A 12161-nucleotide genomic window follows, 5' to 3' on the forward strand; every position below is an offset into this window, starting at 1 on the left:
ACGGTGAGCCCACTGTTGGGTTGGGACTGTCTCTGTATGTTGCCAATTTGTACTTCCCAAGTGCTTAGTACAGTGCTCTGCACATAGTAAGCGCTCAATAAATACGATTAGTGATAATGAGGCGGCCACCCGGTGGTTTGAGGGCCCTGCCCTCAAGCAGTTGGCGTCACCGGGAAATGGAAACCGATGACACGATTTAGTCCGTCCACCCCCGGCTTCCTTCCTGGTGATTGTTGTTTTGAACTCTGGGGCCCCAGATGTGAGCCGACTTCGGTGGGCGCTTAGTCCAGTGCCCTGCACACAGTAAGCGCTCAATAAATCCATTTGAATGAATGAATGAATGGGCTGAAAAGCAGCGGGGCCTAGAGGAAAGAGTCAGTCGGTAGGTTGTATTCATTCATTCATTCAGTCATATTTAGTGAGCGCTTACTGTGTGCAGAGCACTGTACTAAGCGCTTGGGAAGGACAAGTCGGCAACCTATAGAGACGGTCCCTATCTAAACTGTGAGCCCACTGTTGGGTAGGGACTGTCTCTATATGTTGCCGACTTGTACTTCCCAACCGCTTAGTACAGTGCTCTGCACACAGTGAGTGCTCAATAAAGACGATTGATTGATAGAAGGGGAGACAGACAACAAAATAAAACATGTAGACAGGTGTCAAGTCGTCAGAACGAATAGAGTTAAAGTTAAGTGCACATCATTAGCAAAATGAATAGATTAGTGAATATGTACAAGTAAAATAGAGTGATAAGTTTTGAGCGGTTACTGTGTGCAGAGCACTGTACTAAGTGCTTGGGAGACTACAGGATAATATCATCATCATCAAGTGTATTTACTGAGCGCTTACTGTGTGCAGAGCACTGTACTAAGCGCTTGGGAAGTACAAATTGGCAACATATAGAGACAGTCCCTACCCAGCAGTGGGCTCACCGTCTAAAAGGGGGAACAGTAAACAGACACCGGCCCTGTCCACAGAGAGAAAGAGCCCAGACTTGGGAGTTAGAGGATCTGGATTCTAATCCCAGCTCTGCCACTTGACTGCTGTGTGACCGCGGGCAAGTCACGTCACTTCTCTGGGCCTCCGTTTCCTCATCCGTAAAATAGAGGGAGCCCGGGCTTTGGAGTCGGAGGTCATGGGTTCAAATTCCGGCTCCGCCTGCTGTCAGCTGGGTGACTTTGGGCAAGTCACTTCGCTTCTCTGGGCCTCCGTTTCCTCATCTGTAAAATAGAGAGAGCCCTGGCTTTGGAGTCGGAGGTCAGGGGTTCAAATCCTGGCTCCGCCAATTGTCAGCTGGGTGACTTTGGGCAAGTCACTTCACTTCTCTGGGCCTCCGTTTCCTCATTTGTAAAATAGAGAGAGCCCGGGCTTTGGAGTCGGAGGTCATGGGTTCAAATTCTGGCTCTGCCAATTGTCAGCTGGGTGACTTTGGGCAAGTCACTTCTCTGGACCTCAGTTACCTCATCTGTAAAGTGGGGATTAAGACTGTGAGCCCCCCATGGGACAAGCTGATCACCTTGTAACCTCCCCAGCGCTTAGAACATTGCTTTGCCCATAGTAAGCGTTTGATAAATGCCATCATCTCTGGACCTCAGTTACCTCATCTGTAAAGTGGGGAATAAGACTGTGAGCCCCCCATGGGACAACCTGATCACCTTGTAACCTCCCCAGCGCTTAGAACAGTGCTTTGCACATAGTAGGTGTTTGATAAATGCCATCATCATCATCATCCCTGTTCTCCCCCTTTTAAAAAAGCAATGATATTTGTAAATCACTTAGAGAAGCAGCGGGGCTCAGTGGAAAGAGCCCGGGCTTGGGAGTCGGAGGTCATGGGTTTGAATCCCGGCTCCCCTAATTGTCAGCTGGGTGACTTTGGGCAAGTCACTTCACTTCTCTGGGCCTCAATTCCCTCATCTGGAAAATGGGGATGAAGATTGTGAGCTCCCATGGGACAACCTGATCACCTCGTAACCTCCCCAGCTCTTAGAACAGTGCTTTGCATATAGTAAGCGCTTAATAAATTCCATCATTATTATAATGATAGTATTTATGATGGTAATTACGTGCCAAGCACTGTACTATGCGCTGAAGTAGATACAAGGTAAACAGTTGGGACACAATCTCTGTCCCACATGGGGCTCACACTCTTCATCCCCATTTTCCAGATAAGGCCACTGAGGCCCAGAGAAGTGAAGCGACTTGCCCAAGGTCCCACGCAGCAGACAAACAGTGGAGCCGGAATTAGAACCCAGGTCCTCGTGACCCCCAGGCCCGCGCTGTATCCGCTAAGCCACGCTGCTTCTCTCTTTCGTAGGTTGCAACAGGTTTGAAGTGACACTAGAGAAATCCAACAAGAACTTCTCCAAGAAGATTCAGCAGGTGGGAGTCGGTGCCCCAGTTTAGGGGACAGTTTTCATTTATTCGTTGTCGTATTTATTGAGCACTCACTGTGTGCAGAGCACCGTACTAAGTCCTCGGGAGTGGACGATATAACAGTAGACGGACACATTCCCTGCCGGCAACGAGCCTGCGGCCTAGAGGTTTCTGGTTCTCCTTTCAGATCCATGTGGTTTCCCAGTTTAAGATCCTGGTCAGTCTCCTGGGTAAGTAGGGAACAACTGGAGGTTTTATCGTCTCGTCCCCGTCCCCTCGGCTTCCTCCATCCCCCTCCGCCCCGGGGCAGGGACGATCGGACCGTTTGCGTTTTCCAATCCCCCCGTGGCCCGGCTCCCAATCCCACCACGCAGCCGCTCCCAACGCCTCCGTATCCATCCCCAGCGTCGCTTGGCACCCGTGAATTTTTTCTTTTATGGTCTTCGTTAAGTGCCCGGCACTGTCCTGAGCGCCGGGGTAGATACAAGCTACTCAGGTCAGTCCACGGCCCCAATCACCATTTTACCGAGGAGGGAACCGAGGCCCGGTGAAGTGACTTGACTAAGGCGTCACGGCGGAGAAGGGGCAGAGCCCGGATTAGGACCAGGTCCCGCCGACTCTCAGGCCTGGGCTCTGTCCGCTGGGCCACACTGCTTCTTGGGTGAATTCCCGTATATTCCTCGCCGCAGCCAGCGAGGCCGTTTTCCCCCCCGTCGTCACGGTAGCTGGGCAGTCACCGGGGGTCTTTTCCGAAACAGAAAATAACATCTACGTCCACGACCTCCTGACCTTTCAACAAATCACTACCGTGTCGAAAGCCAAAGGGGCGTCCCTGTTCACCTGTGACCTCCAGGTGAGTCCTCGCTGGGTTTTGTACTTGAATTATAAAGTCCTTCGCGGGCAGGGCATTGTTTTGGGCACTCAGGCACGTGCCCATCTGCTCCGGGTATGCCCGGGCCTCGTTCCGCGGGGCCCAATCTCCAGGGTTTTGTGAAGATAATAATAATAATTGCGGTGTTTGTTAAGTGCTTACTATGTGCTAAGCTCTGGGGTAGGAACAAAATAATCAGAAGCAGCGTGGCTCGGTGGAAAGAGCGTGGGCTTTGGAGTCAGAAGTCGTGGGTTCAAACCCCGGCTCCGCCAACTGTCAGCTGTGTGACTTTGGGCGAGTCACTTAATAATCATAATAATGGCATTTATTAAGCGCTTACTATGTGCAAAGCACTGTTCTAAGCGCTGGGGAGGTTACAAGGTGATCGGGTTGTCCCAGGGGGGGCTCACCGTCTTCATCCCCATTTTACAGATGAGGTAACTGAGGCCCAGAGAAGTGAAGTGACTTGCCCAAGGTCACACAGCTGACAGTTGGAGGAGTCGGGATGTGAACCCATGAACTCTGACTCCAAAGCCCGTGCTCTTTCCACTGAGCCACGCTGCTTCTCAGCTCAACTCCTCTGTGCCTCAGTTCCCTCATCTGGAAAACGGGGATTAAGACTGTGAGCCCCCGGTGGGACATCCTGATCACCTTGCAACCTCCCCAGAACAGTGCTTTGCATCATCATCATCATCAATCGTATTTATTGAGCGCTTACTATGTGCAGAGCACTGTACTAAGCGCTTGGGAAGTACAAATTGGCAACATCTAGAGACAGTCCCTACCCAACAGTGGGCTCACAGTCTAAAAGGGGGAGACAGAGAACAAAACCAAACATACTAACAAAATAAAATAAATAGAATAGATATGTACAAATAAAATAAATAAATAGAGTAAAAAATATGTACAAACCTATATACATATATACAGGGGCTGTGGGGAAGGGAAGGAGGTAAGATGGGGGGGATGGGGAGGGGGACGAGGGGGAGAGGAAGGAAGGGGCTCAGTCTGGGAAGGCCTCCTGGAGGAGATGAGCTCTCAGCAGGGCCTATAGTAAGCGCTTAATAAATGCTATCATTATTATTATTATTACTATTAGGCCTCACTTGAGGTTCACAGTCTTAAGCAGGGGGAGGAATAGATGGTGAACCCCCCATATTGCGGATGAGGTAACCGAGGCCCAGAGAAGTAACTTGGCCAGGGTCACGCAGCAGTTACGTGGCAGAGCGGGATTAGAACCCATGACCTTGTGTCTCTCAGGCCCGTGCGAGCCATTTCCTCGACTGTGCGAGCCATTTCTTCTAGACTGTGAGCCCTTGGGTAGGGACTGTCTCTATATGTTGCCAGCTTGTACTGCCCAAGCGCTTAGTACAGTGCTCTGCACACAGTAAGCGCTCAATACATACAATTGATTGATTGATTGATTTCCTACAATGGATGGAGTCGCCCCTGTGGGAAGGGCTCCGGGCACAGCAGCTGGGACACAAGTGACGGGTTGGCAAAGCCACCGAGGGGGAGGTCCGTCAATCGGTCGTACTTACTGAGTGCCCACCGGGGACCGAGCACTCGGGAGACAGAGAGCCCTCAAAGGAGCTTACTGTGTGGTGGGCGTTAAATACCCCAACTCTGCTCAACTGTCCTCTCCCAAGCACCGAGCCCAGCGGTCCCGCACACAGTAGGCGCTCAGTAAATAGGACCCGTTGATCCGAGCCGCCGGCGGCATCGTCGGCGTGGCGAAGGCCGATTGCCCTCATCGCCGTCTTAATAATAATAATAATAATAATAACAATAATGGCATTTATTGAGCGCTTACTATGTGCCGAGCACTGTTCTAAGCGCTGGGGAGGTTACAAGGTGATCCCCTTCTTACCCCCTTCCCTTCCCCACAGCACCTGTATATATGTATATATGTTTGTACATATTTATTACTCTATTTTACTTGTACATAGCTATTCTATTTATTTTATTTTGTTAGTACCTTTGGTTTTGTTCTCTGTCTCCCCCTTTTAGACTGTGAGCCCACTGCTGGGTAGGGACTGTCTCTATATGTTGCCAATTTGTACTTCCCAAGCGCTTAGTCCAGTGCTCTGCACATAGTAAGCGCTCAATAAATACGATTGATGATGATGATCCCCCCCTTCTTACCTCCTTCCCTTCCCCACTGCACCTGTATATATGTATATATGTTTGTACAGATTTATTACTCTGTTTATTTATTTTACTTGTACATATCTATTCTATTTATTTTATTTTGTTAGTATGTTTGGTTTTGTCTCCCCCTTTTAGACTGTGAGCCCACTGCTGGGTAGGGACTGTCTCTATATGTTGCCAATTTGTACTTCCCAAGCGCTTAGTCCAGTGCTCTGCACATAGTAAGCGCTCAATAAATACGATTGATGATGATGATCCCCCCCTTCTTACCTCCTTCCCTTCCCCACTGCACCTGTATATATGTATATATGTTTGTACAGATTTATTACTCTGTTTATTTATTTTACTTGTACATATCTATTCTATTTATTTTATTTTGTTAGTATGTTTGGTTTTGTCTCCCCCTTTTAGACTGTGAGCCCACTGCTGGGTAGGGACTGTCTCTATATGTTGCCAATCTGTACTTCCCAAGCGCTTAGTCCGGTGCTCTGCACATAGTAAGCGCTCAATAAATACGATTGATGATGATGATCCCCCCCTTCTTACCTCCTTCCCTTCCCCACTGCACCTGTATATATGTATGTATGTTTGTACAGATTTATTACTCTATTTATTTTACTTGTACATATCAATTCTATTTATTTTATTTTGTTAGTATGTTTGGTTTTGTCTCCTCCTTTTAGACTGTGAGCCCACTGTTGGGTAGGGACTGTCTCTATATGTTGCCAATCTGTACTTCCCAAGCGCTTAGTCCGGTGCTCTGCACATAGTAAGCGCTCAATAAATACGATTGATGATGATCCCGCCACGCAGCTTCGCGGGGATCAGGACGGAGAGGGGCGCGGGCCGAGCGGCTTCCTCCTTAGCGCTAACGGCCCCGGGATTTTTCCGTCAGCACCGGGCCTCGGGCGAGGAAGAGCTGCGCCTGTGTGTGGCCGTGAGGAAGAAACTGCAGCTGTATTTCTGGAAGGATCGGGAATTCCACGAGCTGCAGGTGAGCCCCTCCATTCATTATTCATTCAGTGGGATTTGTGGAGCGCTTACCGTGTGCAGGGCACTGGACTGAGCGCTTGGGAAGTCCAAGCTGGCAACATCTAGAGGCGGTCCCTACCCAACAGCGGGCCCGCAGTCTAGAAGGGGGAGACAGAGAACAAAACATATTAACAAAACAAGTAGAATAAATATGTACAAGTAAAATAAATAACAGATTCCCCTCTATAGAGAAGCGGCGTGGCTCAGTGGAAAGAGCCCGGGCTTTGGAGTCAGAGGTCATGGGTTCTAATGTCGGCTCCACTGGGTGACTTTAGGCAAGTCACTTCACTTCTCTGCGCCTCAGTGACCTCGTCTGTCAAATGGGGATGAGGACTGTGAGCCCCCCGTGGGACAACGTGATCACCTTGTAACCTCCCCAGCGCTTAGAACAGTGCTTTGCACATGGTAAGCGCTCAATAAATGCCACCATTATTATTATCTATTATATAGAGACGGTCCCTCCCCAACAGCGGGCTCACAGTCTAGAAGGGGGAGACAGAAAACAAAACAAAACATATTAACAAAATAAGTAGAATAAATATGTACAAGTAAAATAAATAGCAGATTCCCCTCTATAGAGAAGCAGCGTGGCTCAGTGGAAAGAGCCCGGGCTTTGGAGTCAGAGGTCGTGGGTTCTAATCCCGGCTCCACTGGGTGACTTTAGGCAAGTCACTTCACTTCTCTGGGCCTCAGTGACCTCGTCTGTCATCATCATCATCAATCGTATTTATTGATCGCTTACTATGTGCAGAGCACTGTACTAAGCGCTTGGGAAGTACAAATTGGCAACATATAGAGACAGTCCCTACCCAACAGTGGGCTCACAGTCTAAAAGGGGAAGACAGAGAACAAAACCAAACATACTCACAAAATAAAATAAATAGAATAGATATGTACAAGTAAAATAAATAAATGCATAGAGTAATAAATATGTACAAACATATATACATATGTACAGGTGCTGTGGGGAAGGGAAGGAGGTAAGAAGGGGGGAATGGAGAGGGGGATGAAGACTGTGAGCCCCCCATGGAACAACTTGATCACCTTGTAACCTCCCCAGCGCTTAGAACAGTGCTTTGCACATGGTAAGCACTCAATAAATGCCACCATTATTATTATTATTATTTATTATTATTATATAGAGGCGGTCCCTCCCCAACAACGGGCTCACCGTCTTGAAGGGGGAGACAGACAACAAAACAGAACATGGAGACGGGTGTCAAAGTCGTCAGAATAAACAGAATTAAAGCTAGATGCACATAGCTGTATCCTCTAGACTGGAAGCTTGTGGCGGGCAGGGGATTCAATCGTATTTATTGAGCGCTTACTGTGTGCAGAGCACTGTACTAAGCGCTTGGGAAGTACAAGGTGGTTGTGTCTGTTGATTGTGGGAGTGATCTCTCCCAAGTGCCTAGTCAGGGTATTCAATCGTATTTATTGAGTGCTTACTGTGTGCAGAGCACTGTACTGAGCGCTTGGGAAGTACAAGGTGGATGTGTCTGTTGATTGTGGGAGTGTGCTCTCCCAAGCGCCTAGTCAGGGTATTCAGTCGTATTTATTGAGCGCTTACTGTGTGCAGAGCACTGTACTAAGCGCTTGGGAAGTACAAGGTGGATGTGTCTGTTGATTGTGGGAGTGTACTCTCCCAAGCGCCTAGTCAGGGTGTTCAATCGTATTGAGCGCTTACTGTGTGCAGAGCACTGTACTGAGCCCTTGGGAAGTACAAGGTGGATGTGTCTGTTGATTGTGGGAGTGTACTCTCCCAAGCGCCTAGTCAGGGTATTCAGTCGTATTTATTGAGCGCTTACTGTGTGCAGAGCACTGTACTGAGCCCTTGGGAAGTACAAGGTGGATGTGTCTGTTGATTGTGGGAGTGTACTCTCCCAAGCGCCTAGTCAGGGTATTCAGTCGTATTTATTGAGCGCTTACTGTGTGCAGAGCACTGTACTGAGCGCTTGGGAAGTACAAGGTGGATGTATCTGTTGATTGTGGGAGTGTACTCTCCCAAGCGTTCTGCGCTCGATAAATACGATTGAGTGAAGGAGGGAATGGTGGGAGGGCCGCGCTGGCAGGGCGCTTCCCGTGCCCGGGAGAGAGACCGAACCGCCCGCCTCGTCTTTCAGGGAGACCTGAGCGTCCCAGACGTGCCCAAGTCCATGGCCTGGTGTGAGAACTCCATCTGCGTGGGCTTCAAGAGGGACTATTATCTGATCCGGGTAAGGGCCGCGGGCTGGCCACGGGCGAGGGAGTGCCCGGCCGGGGCGGGGGGCTGGTTGGGGGGACCCCCCACTCCGGGCGGATCGCCCGTCTGTGTCCCGGCTCCAGACCGTTTGGGCCGGGCACGGACGGAAGACGGCTGAATGTGTCTCTGTTGGTTGTATCGAACTCTCCCAAGCGCTTAGTACAGTGCTCTGCACACCGTAGGCGCTCAACAAATACAATCAAATGATTCCAGTCCCGCTGCCCTCCGGGTGCCTCGCTTTCCGGGCCGCCCCCGTTTTGGGTTGGCGAGGGAAGCCCGGCCCTGCGGGAAGGACGGGGAAATTGCTGCGCCTTGGGTGTCGTTCATTCATTCAGTCATATTTATTGAGCGCTTACTGTGTGCAGAGCACTGTACTAAACGCTTGGGAAGTACAAGTTGGCGACATCTAGACACGGTCCCTACCCAACGACGGGCTCACAGTCTAGAAGGGGGAGACAGACAACAGAACAAAACATGCAGACGGGTGACAAGTCGTCAGAATAAATAGAATTAAAGCTAAATTCATTCATTCATTCAATCGTATTTATTGAGTGCTTACTGTGTGCAGAGCACTGTACTAAGCGCTTGGGAAGTACAAGTTGGCAACATATAGAGACGGTCCCTAGCCAACAACGGGCTCACAGTCTAGAAGGGGGAGACAGACAACAGAACAAAACATGCCGGCAGGTGTCAAGTCGTCAGAATAAATAGATCATTAACAAAATAAATAGAATAGTAAATATGTGCAAGTAAATAGAGTAATAAATCTGTACAAACACATATACAGGTGCTGTTTTGGGTTGGCCAGGAAGGACGGGGAAATAGCTGCGCCTTGGGTGTCATTCATTCAGTCAGTCATATTTATTGAGCGCTGACTGTGTGCAGAGCACTGTACTAAGCGCTTGGGAAGTACAAGTTGGCAACATATAGAGACGGTCCCTACCCAACAACGGGCTCACTGTCTAGAAGGTGGAGACAGAGAACAAAACAAAACATGCCGACAGGTTTCAAGTCGTCAGAATAAATAGAATTAAAGCTAGATGCACATCATTAACAAAATCAATAGAATAGTAAATATGGACAAGTAAATAGAGTAATAAATCTGCACAAACACATTTGCAGGTGCTGTTTTGGGTTGGCCAGGAAGGACGGGGAAATAGCTGCGCCTTGGGTGTCATTCATTCAGTCAGTCATATTTATTGAGCGCTGACTGTGTGCAGAGCACTGTACTAAACGCTTGGGAAGTACAAGTTGGCAACATATAGAGACGGTCCCTAGCCAACAACGGGCTCAGAGTCTAGAAGGGGGAGACAGACAACGGAACAAAACATGCCGACAGGTGTCAAGTCGTCAGAATAAATAGATTAAAGCTAGATGCACATCATTAACAAAATCAATAGAATAGTAAATATGGACAAGTAAATAGAGTAATAAATCTGTACAAACACATATACAGGTGCTGTTTTGGGTTGGCCAGGAAGGACGGGGAAATAGCTGCACCTTGGGTGTCATTCATTCATTCCATCATATTTATGGAGCGCTTACTGTGTGCAGAGCACTGTACTGAGCGCCTGGGAAGTCCAAGTCGGCGACATATAGAGACGATCCCTACCCAGCAACAGGCAGAGCACTGTACTAAGCGCTTGGGAAGTCCAAGTCGGCGACATCTAGAGACGGCCCCTACCCAACAACGGGCTCACAGTCTAGAAGGGGGAGACAGCCAACAGAACAAAATATGCGGACAGGTGTCAAGTCGTCAGAATAAATAGAATTAAAGCTAGATGCACATCATTAACAAAATCAATAGAGTAGTAAATATGGACAAGTAAATAGAGTAATAAATCTGTACAAACACATATGCAGGTGCTGTTTTGGGTTGGCCAGGAAGGATGGGGAAATAGCTGCACCTTGGGTGTCATTCATTCATTCCATCATATTTATGGAGCGCTTACTGTGTGCAGAGCACTGTACTGAGCGCCTGGGAAGTCCAAGTCGGCGACATATAGAGACGATCCCTACCCAGCAACAGGCAGAGCACTGTACTAAGCGCTTGGGAAGTCCAAGTCGGCGACATCTAGAGACGGTCCCTACCCAACAACGGGCTCACAGTCTAGAAGGGGGAGACAGCCAACAGAACAAAACATGCGGACAGGTGTCAAGTCGTCAGAATAAATAGAATTAAAGCTAGATGCACATCATTAACAAAATCAATAGAATAGTAAATAGAGTAATAAATCTGTACAAACACATATGCAGGTGCTGTTTTGGGTTGGCCAGGAAGGATGGGGAAATAGCTGCGCCTTGGGTGTCATTCATTCATTCAGTCATATTTATTGAGCACTGACTGTGTGCAGAGCACTGTACTGAGCGCTTGGGAAGTCCAAGTCAGCGACGTATAGAGACGATCCCTACCCAGGAACAGGCAGAGCACTGTACTAAGCGCTTGGGAAGTCCAAGTCGGCGACATCTAGAGACGGCCCCTACCCAACAACGGGCTCACAGTCTAGAAGGGGGAGACAGCCAACAGAACAAAATATGCGGACAGGTGTCAAGTCGTCAGAATAAATAGAATTAAAGCTAGATGCACATCATTAACAAAATCAATAGAGTAGTAAATATGGACAAGTAAATAGAGTAATAAATCTGTACAAACACATATGCAGGTGCTGTTTTGGGTTGGCCAGGAAGGACGGGGAAATAGCTGCACCTTGGGTGTCATTCATTCATTCCATCATATTTATGGAGCGCTTACTGTGTGCAGAGCACTGTACTGAGCGCCTGGGAAGTCCAAGTCGGCGACATATAGAGACGATCCCTACCCAGCAACAGGCAGAGCACTGTACTAAGCGCTTGGGAAGTCCAAGTCGGCGACATCTAGAGACGGTCCCTACCCAACAACGGGCTCACAGTCTAGAAGGGGGAGACAGCCAACAGAACAAAACATGCGGACAGGTGTCAAGTCGTCAGAATAAATAGAATTAAAGCTAGATGCACATCATTAACAAAATCAATAGAATAGTAAATAGAGTAATAAATCTGTACAAACACATATGCAGGTGCTGTTTTGGGTTGGCCAGGAAGGATGGGGAAATAGCTGCGCCTTGGGTGTCATTCATTCATTCAGTCATATTTATTGAGCACTGACTGTGTGCAGAGGACTGTACTGAGCGCTTGGGAAGTCCAAGTCAGCGACGTATAGAGACGATCCCTACCCAGGAACAGGCAGGGCACTATACTAAGCGCTTGGAAAGTACAAGTCGGCGATATATAGAGACGGTCCCTACCCAACAACGGGCTCACAGTCTAGAAGGGGGAGACAGCCAACAGAACAGAACATGCCGACAGGTGTCAAGTCGTCAGAATAAATAGAATTAAAGCTAGATGCACATCATTCACAAAATAAATATGGACAAGTAAATAGAGTAATAAATCTGTACAAACACATATGCAGGTGCTGTTTTGGGTTGGCCAGCAAGGTCGGGGACATGGCTG

The 12161-nt window shown here is 48.5% G+C and overlaps 1 protein-coding gene across 1 annotated transcript in view; it reads left to right on the forward strand.

The window, feature by feature from the left end:
- The window catches only part of VPS39 (VPS39 subunit of HOPS complex), a 50588-nt gene that overhangs the window by 6989 nt on the left and 31438 nt on the right, over positions 1-12161 (forward strand). Inside the window, exons 3-7 of the mRNA XM_038741259.1 lie at positions 2315-2379; positions 2561-2603; positions 3132-3226; positions 6291-6389; positions 8551-8643. Coding sequence (XP_038597187.1) covers positions 2315-2379; positions 2561-2603; positions 3132-3226; positions 6291-6389; positions 8551-8643 — 395 coding nt within the window. The remainder of the gene's footprint in view (positions 1-2314; positions 2380-2560; positions 2604-3131; positions 3227-6290; positions 6390-8550; positions 8644-12161) is intronic.

This window comes from Tachyglossus aculeatus, assembly GCF_015852505.1.
Source record: "Tachyglossus aculeatus isolate mTacAcu1 chromosome 12 unlocalized genomic scaffold, mTacAcu1.pri SUPER_6_unloc_1, whole genome shotgun sequence".
In the NCBI taxonomy this organism is placed as follows: domain Eukaryota; kingdom Metazoa; phylum Chordata; class Mammalia; order Monotremata; family Tachyglossidae; genus Tachyglossus; species Tachyglossus aculeatus.